Raw genomic sequence first — 12,963 nt, forward strand, 5'->3', positions numbered from 1 at the left:
TCTTTGTTAAATGGCATTTAAATATATAAAATAAATATCAAAAATATAAGTCTTTGTTTTACTATGGTTGCAAATATCAAAAAATTTCTATATGTGACACGGCACCAGAGTTAAGTTAGGGTTTTTCAAAACGCTGACACGCCGAGCTCAAAAGGTTCACCATCACTGACCTATAAAAAAGGCAATCTGGGCAACCAGTAGCATACGTCCTCAAAGTACTCATGCACTCTGACCCAGGAATTCCATGCTAGGAATTTATCCTAAGGAAAGGAGAACAGTTGAAAAATTTATGTACCCAGTGTGTTCATGGCAGTCTTGGTTATAATTCTGAGACAGAAATAACAGCATCAAAGACAGTGGTACAGCCACATGATGAAATGTCACGAACACACTACAATCCGTACTATGAAAGGGTATTTAATGACACAGCAAAATGCTTACTACACAGTGAGAGGAAAGAAAGGTTACAGTTAATGATCTCCACACCTTGAAACACGCACAAGAAGTCAGAAAGCATAAATACCAATGAATGGATTTAACCGTCTTTATATTTCCACATCTGCAATCAGAAAATATTTTTATGATCAAAATCTTACTCTTTTTCTCTTGACTCCTTCCCTTCTATATTGGCCACTCTTCTTCAGAATACAGATATAGGCTACAAAACCAAGAATATCCACCTCACCTTCCTCCTCTTTAAGCGTTAAAGTCAGAAGCAGAGCAAGTAATTCCTCCCCTGCAAATTAATACCATGTGTTACTCATAAAGCAAATGCTGGTGGTACCGGCAGATACGGCCAAAGTGGCGGACAAGCTCCTTGACCGCTGTCACCACCAACCTTCACTGCCACCGACCCTCCAGGCCACACGAACGAGGCCGGGCTACGTGACTTTACCACGTCCCCACCAACAATGTACAAATGTACACTTCCTACTATTCTTACTTTTGAACAAAAGTCTTTCATTTTTGAAACCAAGCTTGCACATTTCTAAAGATATTTCTCATGTTTAGTAGCCAGCCCAGGCTTATCTAAGACGAGGGCCATGCAGAGCTGACAGGTCTCAAAAACAAGGCTGAGTAGGGAAAAGGTACCGGCAAGGTATGGACGTTCTACCTGAAGATGTCACAGTAATGCTTGCACGTATGTATGCACACACACCTACATATATGTGCACAGATATATGTATACACACACACACGGCCAGAGTATAAAAATGTGAACTGGATACCCAGCAAATGTATGATATGGGTTATCTCCAGGGAGGGAGGGAAGGATACCAGGTATAATGGGGACTTCTATCAGAAAATTTTTATTTCTTAAAAAAAAAAAATACCAACAAAAAAAAGCCGGTCTGAAACAAATATGAAAATATTCACATATGTTCATATTCATTTGAATAACAGATACATAGGTGTTCATGATAAACACTGGTACTGTTTTATTTTCAATTCTTCAAAGCAATGAAGGAAAAAACAGATCACAGAAGACAAAGAACCCCAGACTACTACTTCTGCTGTTTCTTCTGAGATAAAGAACACTATTTGGGGGGAGGGCAAAGGGGGAGAATGAGGGACATCTGTAATACTCTCAACAATAAAAATTTTTAAAAGCCCAACGAAAACAGTCACATCAGCTAATAGTAACAGCTAACATGCAATAAAAGCCTACTCAGTGTCCCCAAAAAACGAACAATAGTTTGGGTCTGCTGTGCCTTCTAACCACGGTGAGAGATCAGAAGCCAGAAGAGCCAAGTTCAAGGAACTCACAAAACAAAGCTTCCCTGAGGTGATCATAACTCTAAATCATGGCCATCTCTGGTCACTGTGGGGCTGCAGACTATCGGACTCCCAGGGCCCATCCTCCTCTTGACGGGTGCGAACTCAGAGGCCCAGAGAAGGACCGCACCTGCCCCAGGGCGAGGAGGTGTGTTTCTGCTGTGCGGGATGCAGAGGAGCCACTGGGAGGACTGAGCTCTCCCCGCCCTAGGGGAACTGGCGGAAGGCGCTCTTCCAGACATCACTAGCGCTCTGTAGCCCGGGGCTCCCATGTGAGGGCGCAGCAGCATCCTCTGCAGGGCTTAAGCCAGAGGCAGGACCTCCACAGCAGGTCTTGGGAGGGGCTGGTTAGAGACACAGACGCAGATGTGTTTCTAACAAGTTCCCTACTGCTGGGCCGGGAACCCCCCTTTGAGAACCACTACTCTAGCCCACTGATTCCCAGCATAATGGGAAGGATGGTAAGACCCAACAGCTGGGGAACTTCTGAAAATACAGGGTCCTGGCCCCAACCCCAGAGGAGTTCAAGCCCCAGGCCAGGAGAAGCCCTCAGCCTGAGGTCCTGGCTGGGACACCCGCGGTCAGACTGCGCCTGGCCGTGTGCCTCCCACCCACCTTCTGTCTTCTGAGAAAGGTCAAGGGCAAGGTCTCCACAGGCTTTCAGGGGCAAAACATAAGCTTCTTGTGCAACAAGACCACGCTACTGGAGAGAGACGCCGGCCCTCCTAACTGCCCCGGCCCCACGGTCCCGCAGGAAAGGACGGGCAGGGTGAGAGCCGCTGCCGGGCAAACAAGGCCCAGGGCTGGATTCCGTGACCTTGACGCGTCTGACTGAAAAGCCAGGGGCAAGAGGGCATCCCACGCTACTTGGGGATGACCGCTCACCCTCCCTGGTCAGAGTAAGGCATGTTTTATCTCACTTCATCCACGCCCCTCACAACAGGGGGCGCTGGGCAGCACTTCTTTGGAAAACTTGCTTGAATGTCACTTGACAATAATGACCAATTATGCTTCAGCCACAATGTCAGGTGGGAGGGAAAAAAGACAGGATATGCGATTGTGTATAAGGCACGACCACGACGGCGTGAAACAAAAACTATTCATGGGAACACTGGGAGGAAACGCTCAAACTGCTCACGGGGATTGTCTTTCAGTGGTGGGACCCTGGGTGGGTCTTTTTTCTTACTACCTGTTTGTTTTCCACGCTGTTTATAAAAAGCACCTATTACTTATACGACCAGGACTTAACTTTACTTTATGATAAATCAGAAGAAAAAAATACACAGCTCAACCTTGCCCACGCCTACCGGTGTCAGCCCAGCGGCAAGCGTCCTGCGGCGGAGGCTTGGTCCACGTGAGCAGGACTGAGGCGGGGACGCTCTGCGGCCATTAGCAAGTGCTTCAGCAAACATTTACACTGGGCACCGGGCTGAGGCTGCCACGCACCCCAGCCCTGCCCTCGGCGCAGAAGCCACAGTGCAGACGCCGAGCTAGGAGGCAGGGTCCTTCCTTCTACCTGGATTCTCTCTGGGCCCTGAGGGTGGACTGGCCGTCTTTTCCTTCCCGAAGTGGTTCCCGTGCTCCGGAGCTCTACACAGTCCCCCAAGAGCGGCAAACTGCCTGCAACCCGACAAGGTCCCCAGCAGTGCCAAGCCCCCTTGGCCAGCCCAGACCTGCCCAGCAGGGCTGCTGCCCACCATCAGCGTGCACCCTCCCCAGCCAGCGAGAGCAGAGGACGGCTTGTGCATGCCACACAGCCTGCACCGAGCCCGACTGCCAGGGCTGCTCACGGAGAGCCTCAGAAACCGCACCTCCACCTGAGGCCCTCATCGCTGCCACAAGGGAGAGGCGACGACCTCGCAGCAACACCTGAGGCCGGAGGCCTGCCCGTCAGGAGTTCCACGGTGACATCTCCCTGGTGTTGATTCATCTGAAACCAGGAGCAACAGGCCTTCGTCCCAGCAGCTGGGGCAAGTGCTGACGCTGACAAAGGACAGGACTGTCTTGTGCCTCCTGGACTCCCTCCATCTCAACACCTTTTCTCCTGTCTCCTTCCCATAATCCTCCAAGCCTGGAAACTCAGTTGCCTACCATCCATCCACTCAGGTGCCATTTCCTCCAAGAAGCCTTCGGACATGCCCCCCATGCAGCCCGCGTTAGGGTCCTTGTCTATGGCACTGTTGGCCCCGTCCGCTTCCCTGGCACTAGCACACAGCATCAAAAGCCCCTGCTTACCACGAATGGTGCCCGCAGCCAGGAATCAAGCCCCTCCACGCCCAGACCCAAGTTCCAGGGCAGCGCCACCGCCTCTGCCTAGCTTCCCCTGCCTGTGGCTGCCACAAGGGCAGCACTAGCTGAAACCCACCAGCCTGTAGCATGCCCTGCCCTCAGTGTGGCTCCCCTCAGACAAAGAAACGAAGCCACTTCGGCCCCACAGTCCCCGCTCTCCCAGGCCCCTCCCTGGCTCCCGGCCCCTCCTCAGCGCAGCTGGCACTGCTAACTGAAAGGAGGGGGCTGGTTGTAAGCCTCCCAGAGGCTGCTCGGAGAGTCACGGTGCTGTGCGGCCAACAGGCCATGGAATGAGCACAGACAGTGTCTGGCCCAGGATCTCAGTGAAACCTCGGCATGAATCTGGGGCTTGTTGATGGGCACTGAGTGGTTCTTAAACCATGTTCCCTGGGGTCCCAGGAACCCACAGGGATGCCCTGAAGGGAGAGGGGGCTGAGCAGAAGGCACCAGGGGCCCCCAACCCCCAAGTCAATCAGAGTCATTGGGTGTCACCTGAGACCTTAAAAAAACTCCTATGGGGGGAGGGGGAAGTTTCAGTGCTCAGAAAAAGTGTGAAAACCAGGGCCCTGCGGGGCAGTTTCGGTCCATATTGCATCAGCGCTGGCCATACAAAGACCACAAATATCAAAGATTTCACCCCACCTTCCCAAGGCTGGGGTGGGGATTTTAACAGCCCTTCCCCATCAGGTCCTCCTACCACGGACTCGCTGCTAATGAGGTGTGGTGAGCAGGGACAAGCGGGCATTCCACACGGTGAACTCCAGCGCTCCCGTCTGCAAGCTGGAGGCTCGCCGATTACAGTCCTGCCCCAACATAACCCTTCTGTGGTCCCGTATCTCCTTCCACCCCTTGAACTGCTGCTGTACAAAGACGCGCTGAGCTGTGGGTGATAACCACCTCAGGGTGCCCCTCCCGGCGCCCATGCCAGCCACTCCCCGAGCGACTGGTGCCTGGGGCCACAGTGGCGACCCGAGGCTCATCTCTGGGGCCCTCCCAGCACCAGACCCAATGCCTCGCACACCGCTCAACCGACATTCCCTGGACGAGGTAAAGCAATTCAACATCTGACCCTCCTCACAATGCAAAAAACAGATGCCAGTGAGAAAACACACCAACTGTCAGCAAGCAGAAGCCTGACCGTGAACACATTTCCTCCGGGCTTCCTGTGGGGAAACCGTTTGAGTGGCGGCACTGCCAGGAGCACAGGACCCCTGGGGAGCAGAGAGCGGCCCTTACCTGGTAGTAGGTCTTGATGTTTCTCACCAAGATGGTCAAGTTCTGAATGCGGAGGTTCACGTCGTTGTTCACGTGCTGGTTGATGCGCTGATTAGTCGGCCTGGGGTCTCTAGGGGAAGAAACGCGAGAATGGAAATGGCATCTCCCAGCACTGACCGCACCTCCCTTCCCAGCGCTGGGCAGTCCTCGCCAAGCCTAGGTGAGTGTGGGGCTATAGCCAGGGTGGCTCCAGGCAAACCCTAATTCTGCCCCTGCTGAGCTGTGGACCCGAGACACATCACTCCCGCTCCCACAAGCCCCTACCCTCCTCAGGCCCTTAACCATTGGCATTTCCATTCCCACTGCTAGCAGCACCCCTCAACCACCACCAAATGCAACGCAGACCCAAAAAGTTATAGGGTAAAAATCAACAACCTACCCCAAAATATATTTCAAGATTAAAAGCTGAACACACGAAAATATGAGTCATCAAGAAAGTAAAAGGGGAAAAAATGGTCCATGTTCTGACTTAAGTCAATAAAAATCATTAATGTTCTACTTCACATGGGTTCCCTTCCCCTGTCACCAGCATCGGTCTCACGCTGATCCTGCCTGTGGTTTACATTCTAGGGACACGATTCCACCGGGACAAACGGACATCAGTCCGTGGCACTATCTGGTGTACCACGCAGCCTACGGGAAATGCTAACCGTAGCGAGACAAGTGATGCATGTGGGAAACCCCCAAAGCGTCATTTATTTTCCGCTCTCGGGCAAAAGTCCGGCCCGGTCATGATGAAAGCAGTCATCTGAACCGACTTATAATTTCACTCATCTGTGTCTGTACAGGATGCGTCTCAAAAGTCTCCGTGTGATAACGAAGGTTTCCTATCTGACGAGAACAGACATAATAGGACAGCTCAGCTGCCACCTCTCCTGCTTTTCATAACAAAGCCCTCCCCCACGCCTTACTGTCCCAAGACACAGGAGGGAGGTCTAATTCAAATGAGGGCTGTCTTCATGGTTTCACCTGTCACCCGAGCCCTGTGATAAGGGCGCTGAGCCTCCTGGGAGCCGGTCTGATGGAAGAGAGGCAGGCCTCTTCCTCTGTCGGCAGTAACCCGCCCCCTCGATACATGAAGGGGGGTTTGGGAAGGTATGGAAATCAATCTCAATGACACTCGGCTCATTTGGAGTCAATAATTAATACAAAATTGACAAACAGGAAAAAAAAACACAACTACAAGTAGAAATCATTTCAAATGTCACTGGAAGTACATTTAAGAAAAACAAACTCTTCGATTTCGACGGAGCCTGAAGGTTACAGAGACTGAGACAAGACCGCTGACGGGTGAAGTGATGAGAGAAGCTGCCTTTCGCTCTCTGAGGCCAAGTTCACAGCAGGAAGGGACTTGAGCACCACAGTTATCCAAAATGTAAATGAAGCCCACGTGAAGATGTGCGCGAAGAAAGAGAATGTAGCAGGGGTCACTTTGCCAGGATTTGAACATTACCATGAAGGAAATGACAGTAACAAACTGACTGGCCTAGCCAGAGGTGGGGAACAATTGGCTAAATTAATTGAGGAATTGTGCCGAAGCAATGGGACCACTGGTGGAACTAGCCTCGTTGCAGCCTTCGTTGTTACTTGGGATGAAGCTATGAAGATAACCAACAGGCGTGTAAATGCCATTGAACGTATCATTCCCCTGCTTATATCATCACGGCGCTGGATCAGAGAAGAGTTCTATAGATCAAAGAAAATAGAGAAGAGAAAGATTCTCAAGGAAAAATCTGAGAAGGACTTGGAGCAATGAAGGGCAGCTGGGGAGGTGGTGGAGCTGCCAATCTTCTAGCTCCGTGGTCGGCAAACCGCGGCTCGCGAGCCACATACGGCTCTTTGGCCCCTTGAGTGTGGCTCTTCTACAAAACACCACGTGCGAGCGCGCACGTACAGTGTGATTGAAACTTCGTGGCCCATGCGCAGAAGTCGGTATTTTGTGGAAGAGCCACGCTCAAGGAGCCAAAGAGCCGCATGTGGCTCGAGAGCCGCGGTTTGCCAAGCCGCAGTTTGCCGACCACGGTTCTAGCTGAAGGGAAGGATGAGGTCTTCCGTTTGAACAATCTTTCCTGCGCTGGTTCTTTCAAAAATACTAACATGGCACCATTTTAATTTAAAAAATAATAATTAATTAAACTCAGCCATGACTATTTGATAGCTGCACTATGAGTCCCCACCTTGCACTGTGTGTATCTGAACCCCTTTACTCATTACGTGCAATACTCAGCCAGGGATCTTATTCAATCGCCCTAGAGCCCCTAAAATAGTCAGTGGGTCCCGTGGGGAAACCAGAGGACCTCTTTTCAACTGTCATGTGACAACATTTTTTTACTATCTCCACACAGTAATAGAGTCTGGCCAGGCTACACATTTCATGTCCCTCATGGAACCATTCATGCATAGAAAAAAAAAAGGTTAACGGTTCAGTGGGAATTAATTTAGGAATAGAGGAGGCGTTCAGAGTTTAAACGGCAAAGGCACTTTTAGATGCAGAAGTGCACCTACCATTACAAAACGATTTACCTTGAAGATGCACTTCTCCCTTGATGACAATACATTAAAAGATAACAAGCAATTTCTCAGAGTGACAAATGTGCTTCCTAACGTAGCAGAACTTAGAGAATGTGCAAGGCTTTTTCTGTTTTGTCATTACTGTCACCTCAGCTTTCATTTACGTCAGACGGGGACCACCCCAGGGGTGCCAGGAGCCACAGGGCCTCAGCACACACAGGGATGCTCGCTGCACCTAGAAGACACTCCACACACCAGGGTCGGGGCCTGGGCTCGGACCATCTCTGCTTCTCCCATCAGTTCTGAAGAGCAGTCACTAACTGAAACTACACTCCCCAAGAGCCCTGACGTTTACTATACGAGCAAGTAAACTAATTATCACGATCATTAATACTCCCTCCTTTAAGGCTCTCAGGGTAAAGGAAGGTTATTAGGAACCAAATCAAAACAAGCCGAGTATGGTCTGCTCCCACTCTGCCCGGGACTGGGGAACCCCCTCCCCTCCGTGCTGTGGGAGATACATCAAGGGCTGCCGATTCCATCTGGGTCACATCAAACGTGTCCACTCCCACAGGTACACACACACACACACACACACACACACACACAGTTCTGGGCCCCACATTAATGACAACAATGATGACATTTGTTGGGCATTTTCTATATACATGATCTTTTTTAATCCTCTCCAAATCTATAAAGCACCATCCCCTTCTTACAGAGCTGGAAATGGAGGCATAGAGAGTTGAAGTAAGGAATTTGCTCCAAGTGAAAAACTAGTGAGTGGCAGAGGGGGGATTTGAACTTGCCTGCCTGATGCTAGAATCAAAGCTCCTAGGTAACTTTGCTACGAGACAGTGAAAAATGTGTCCGACGTGAATCAGACACCTTCTTTTCCCTTGGGTACCAGGAGGTACCCAGAGACCGCATTGACAGAGGAGCTATTCAGCAAGTTTCCCATGCGTCTCCATCCGCGCCACCCAACGCCTCACTTCCATTCAGGAATTCTCCTAGACCGGGGCCTCCCCTGAAAGCTGAGCTCACAGGGCTTTCCTGCTTCCCGGCACTGATGTCACCTCACCGGGAGGCCGGGGCCAAGAGACTCCTACCGCAGCCTTCTTCAGTTGCCAGAGACAATGCCCAGGTGCAGCCACGTGAGCCCCAGCAGCCTCCATATGGCTCTGAAGTGTCAGGTAACATGCCTCTTATCTGAGCTCCAGCAAGCCAGTTAGCATACTGCTCTCTTTTCTCAGGGCCTACCAACCCCGGGGAGAATTGATCAAAGCAGGTGAACAGCACACAGGCGAAGCTCCCAGCATGGGTGGTACAGCAGAACAGCCTGACCTGCTCGGTAGCCGACATTTCTCCCATTTGGCAGAAGTGAAAACAGAAGCTTAGCTTAAGTACAGTGTCAGATGTGGGGCTAGGATGTGCCCGCCCCCCCAAACCTCGACCCCAACCCCTCCTCCCCCTCGAGTCCAGTTCTGCCCTAGAACACACTGGGAGAGGGCGAAGGCTAAGAATTACCAGCAATCTAGGAGACTAAGATGTGGGAGAAAGACTGAAGGAAAAAACCCAACGCATAGGGATGCCTCAAATCCTTCCTGGATTAAGATAGTAGATACCTAAGTGAGTAACTGACACTAACACCTTCTAAGTGGCAGGCACTGTGCTAAATGCTAACACGTCGTCTCATTTAATCCTCACCACCATCTCGTAAGGGAGGCACTTTAGTTCCCATTTCACAGATGAGGAAACTGAGGTGATGAGTGCCATGGCCAGTGTCAGGCAGCTAGGAAGAGAGACACCTGGACTTCAAACCCAGGCTGGCTCCCTCTGTGTTGACACTGGGGCTGGAATTCTTTTCTCTTTTTTTGGAATTGAGGGAATTTTTACATAGAGTAAAATGCATGTATCTTAAGTTACAGCTTGATGAGTTAAAAAATGGAACTTACTCCAGTCATTATACAGAAAACTTCTACCCCTCCCAGTTCTCCTGCACCCCTTTTCCAGTCAATCCCCACCACTTCCAAAGGCAACGAATGTCCTCATCCCTACACCTGGAGCAGGGTTATTCTCAGCACCAACAGGTACACTGTGCTGCTGGGGCCACTCCCTCCTGGCTGTCCTCGTTCTGGAAAGCCACCCCAACGGCTTCCCTGTGGTCCCTTTTCTGTGCCCGGCCCTGACCAGAAAGACCCAGAAGCCCTGCTTACGGCTTTAAGCCCAAACTAGTCAGCCCTCACTTCTAGACTGGTTACCTTGGCAAACCACTGAGGAGAAAATAGCATTTGAAATTTTCAAGGAGGAGGCAAGAAGCCCTACAAACTGAATTTAGCCGCGGGCCCAGTGTGGACGGGCAATGAGCTGGCATTTCTCAAAGGAACGTCCAACAAGCTTTCCTGATTTACAAGCAAGTGGTAAAAGCGTCAGGAATTCCAAAGGTCAGGGAAGAAAGAGAAACAATCCCGGGCTTTTGTTCTCCCTCTGCCTGGGTGTGAAAGCTGAATGAAAATGCTGGGGATACTGCTGATTTTTTTAATCAACAGTCTTGGGCTTGGGCTTGGGTAAGGAAAGGTTGAAGTTTCACTGGCCACCGCACCAATAGAATCCAGTAATTTTGGGGCGGGGGGGGGGGGGGTCCTAAGGGAATGGGGAGTAGTTGCCAGAACTCAACCATACCACCAGGCAACCCAAGAAAACTCACCGTCGTCAGCGTTCTGGAAGAAGTGCTGCCAAAGCTAACTGACGTGTCCTTTAGAATCTAATCAAACACAGGATTGGTACGGTAGTGCTTTTGAAAAAAAACCCCATTAGAACGGAAGTGTCTCTCCCACAGCCCGATTCCACACGACTCATTAAAACAAAAGGAGCAATGTTCTTGGGGAATGTCTTAAAACAGATCTTTTTAGGTAAGTCTACTTAAATCACTTTCTGAATATGCCAAAGCTAACTCCTCCTCCTCCTGCGGGGGCCACAAAGGAAGCTGATTCTCTTTAGCTAAAGGGTTTATTATGCTCAAGCCTGACACTTAGCTGCAGGTGAGCACAAGGGATTGATCCACAGAGAACCCTAGGATGTCTGCTTTTCCTGCAAGTGTCTAAGAATCAAGTGCCACTGACACTAAGTTCCAGCATCTCCCCTGCCGTTTCTGAGTTAAAAACAGAGTGCAGCAGGAGGAGCCCACACCTACAGGTGGCGGGCCGTCAGTCAGACAGGCTCTGCAGAGCTCAGCTACGAGAAAGGATGTGGTCACACATTCTAGCAAACAAGTAGAACTTCCACCAAGACCCTGTTGAAGGGGCATGCTCCAAGTCGGTCCCACAGCATTCCGGCTCCCTGTGCCTCTCCTCACACAGTGACTTTCAATCCAGCTCATGAGGAGAGACTTAACCAACGGCACGTGCTACGGGGCCACTGAACATGGAAGATGAAATGAAAGAGAGCTCAGAAACACAGGCGTCCCAACCAAGAGTGAAACCTTAGTCACTCACAGATGCTCCGACCCACCCCTGACACTTCCTGTAACCAGACACTGTCCGTTACAGTTCCCTGCTCCCTAAAGAAATGTGTTTTTTTTTTTAATTTCATTGCTTAAATCACATTAGGTGGTTTGAAGTTCATTGCACCATCTATATCAAGTATTTGGTAGTCCTTCAATTCCCTATTTTCTTCATCAATCAAGCTGCCAACCTCGCACTGTCCTGGAGTTCTTCTTACCCCAACGAATGGCGGCAAAAAGGCACCTGATACTGAGATGCCATTGGCCCCACGTGCAAAGAACCCTCCCATAGCAACCTCAGGCTCCATCTCTACAACCTTAAACCAAACCTCCTGAAGAAGCACTGTTTCTGTCCTTTGTCCGTGGAGACCACTTACATTTGCAACATGATTTGGTTCAAAAAGATGCCATCCACTAAATCCATGTACAGAGTCAGGTTGTCGTGGTTGCTGCTTCCAAATGGGCCCAAAGTTTTCACCTGCGAGGAGGGGGATGTGGAGAGAAAAGGCAGGAAAAGTCACCCCACATGCGCCCATTTGAAGCTCTTCAGGGCAAAGGCGGGGAGGGCCCGGTTGGGCTGAAGGGGTAACCCCACCCCCACCCCCACCCCCACCCACGGCTTCCGTAGGCACCAAGCCCACCTTTCCCCAGGGCCTGTCTCCCTGCCCCGCTCCAGGCAACAGACGCGAGGCGGCAGGAGGAAAACTTCCTCGCCACTTTTCTCCAGCGTCCCAGAGCGGGGGAAAATAAAAAATAAAAGGGACTTTTCAGCAAATTTCTCACGTCTCAGAGCTACTGGAAATCGCTGCACCCACCCCAGCCTGTACACATGTTCCCACTCGGAGACACCTCCCTCCCCCACCCTCACCCGTCACCGCCATTCACCGGCTGGTCTCGGGTTCAAACACTACACGAGGATATGTTGGGGAAGTGAGTCCTTTTCCCGAGTGGTAAAGCCACAGGGGTCGGGGGGCCACTCGGACCCCGTCCGCTCCTGCACCGGCAGCCCAGTGCCCCGGCGGGAACAGGTGTACCCACTCTCAGGGCAGGCAGCGCTACGGGTCCTGCAGCGGGCGCGCCGCTCCGGAGTTGGAAACGCCTCGGGACCCCGGGACACGGACCCCGACCCCAGCCCGAAACACCTGCTAAGACCCCCGAAACGTGGGGCTGCCCGGGGCCGGGCGAGTCGGGTCTGCGGCGACCGCAGGCGGGCGGGAGAGCGGCCGGTGCACTAACAATGGGGCGGGGAGCCAGGCGCACTCACCCAAGTCACCAGCGGGCTCTGCAGAAAGAGCTCCATGAGCTCGGAGACGGTAACGTCCATCCTGAGGCTTCCCCCGTCCTCGCTGCGCCCGTCGTCTCCGCTTCCCGAGCTCATCGCGCCGCGTCCACGGAGCGGCTCGCGCGGCGAACTGCGGCCCGGGGCTACGGCGCGAGCCGCCGGGAGACAAAGGCGGGGCGCGAGCCCACGTTCCACGGCTGCGGCGGCACCGCGCCCCGCCCGGGGCTGGGGAAGGGGAGGGCCGGCCTCTGGGGAGGAACAATACGGGGGCGGCCCCGCCCCTCGGCACGCCCTAGGCGGCCGGTGCGCCGCCTCGCGGTGCCGGACC

At 52.0% G+C, this 12,963-nt stretch overlaps 1 protein-coding gene and 1 pseudogene across 1 annotated transcript in view; one reads left to right on the forward strand and one right to left on the reverse strand.

Moving 5' to 3' along the window:
• Positions 1 to 12,771, reverse strand: part of CCDC88C (coiled-coil domain containing 88C) — a 108,944-nt gene extending 96,173 nt beyond the window's left edge. The window contains 3 exon segments of the mRNA XM_006109700.3: positions 5,302 to 5,410; positions 11,731 to 11,831; positions 12,618 to 12,771. Of these exon segments, the coding sequence (XP_006109762.1) occupies positions 5,302 to 5,410; positions 11,731 to 11,831; positions 12,618 to 12,731 (324 nt within the window). The 5' untranslated portion in view covers positions 12,732 to 12,771.
• Positions 5,431 to 7,135, forward strand: LOC102438362 (annotated as a pseudogene).
• Positions 12,772 to 12,963: the final 192 nt, after the last annotated feature.

The sequence above is a fragment of the Myotis lucifugus genome, unplaced genomic scaffold (assembly GCF_000147115.1).
Source record: "Myotis lucifugus unplaced genomic scaffold, Myoluc2.0 scaffold_463, whole genome shotgun sequence".
NCBI classification, from domain to species: Eukaryota; Metazoa; Chordata; class Mammalia; order Chiroptera; family Vespertilionidae; genus Myotis; species Myotis lucifugus.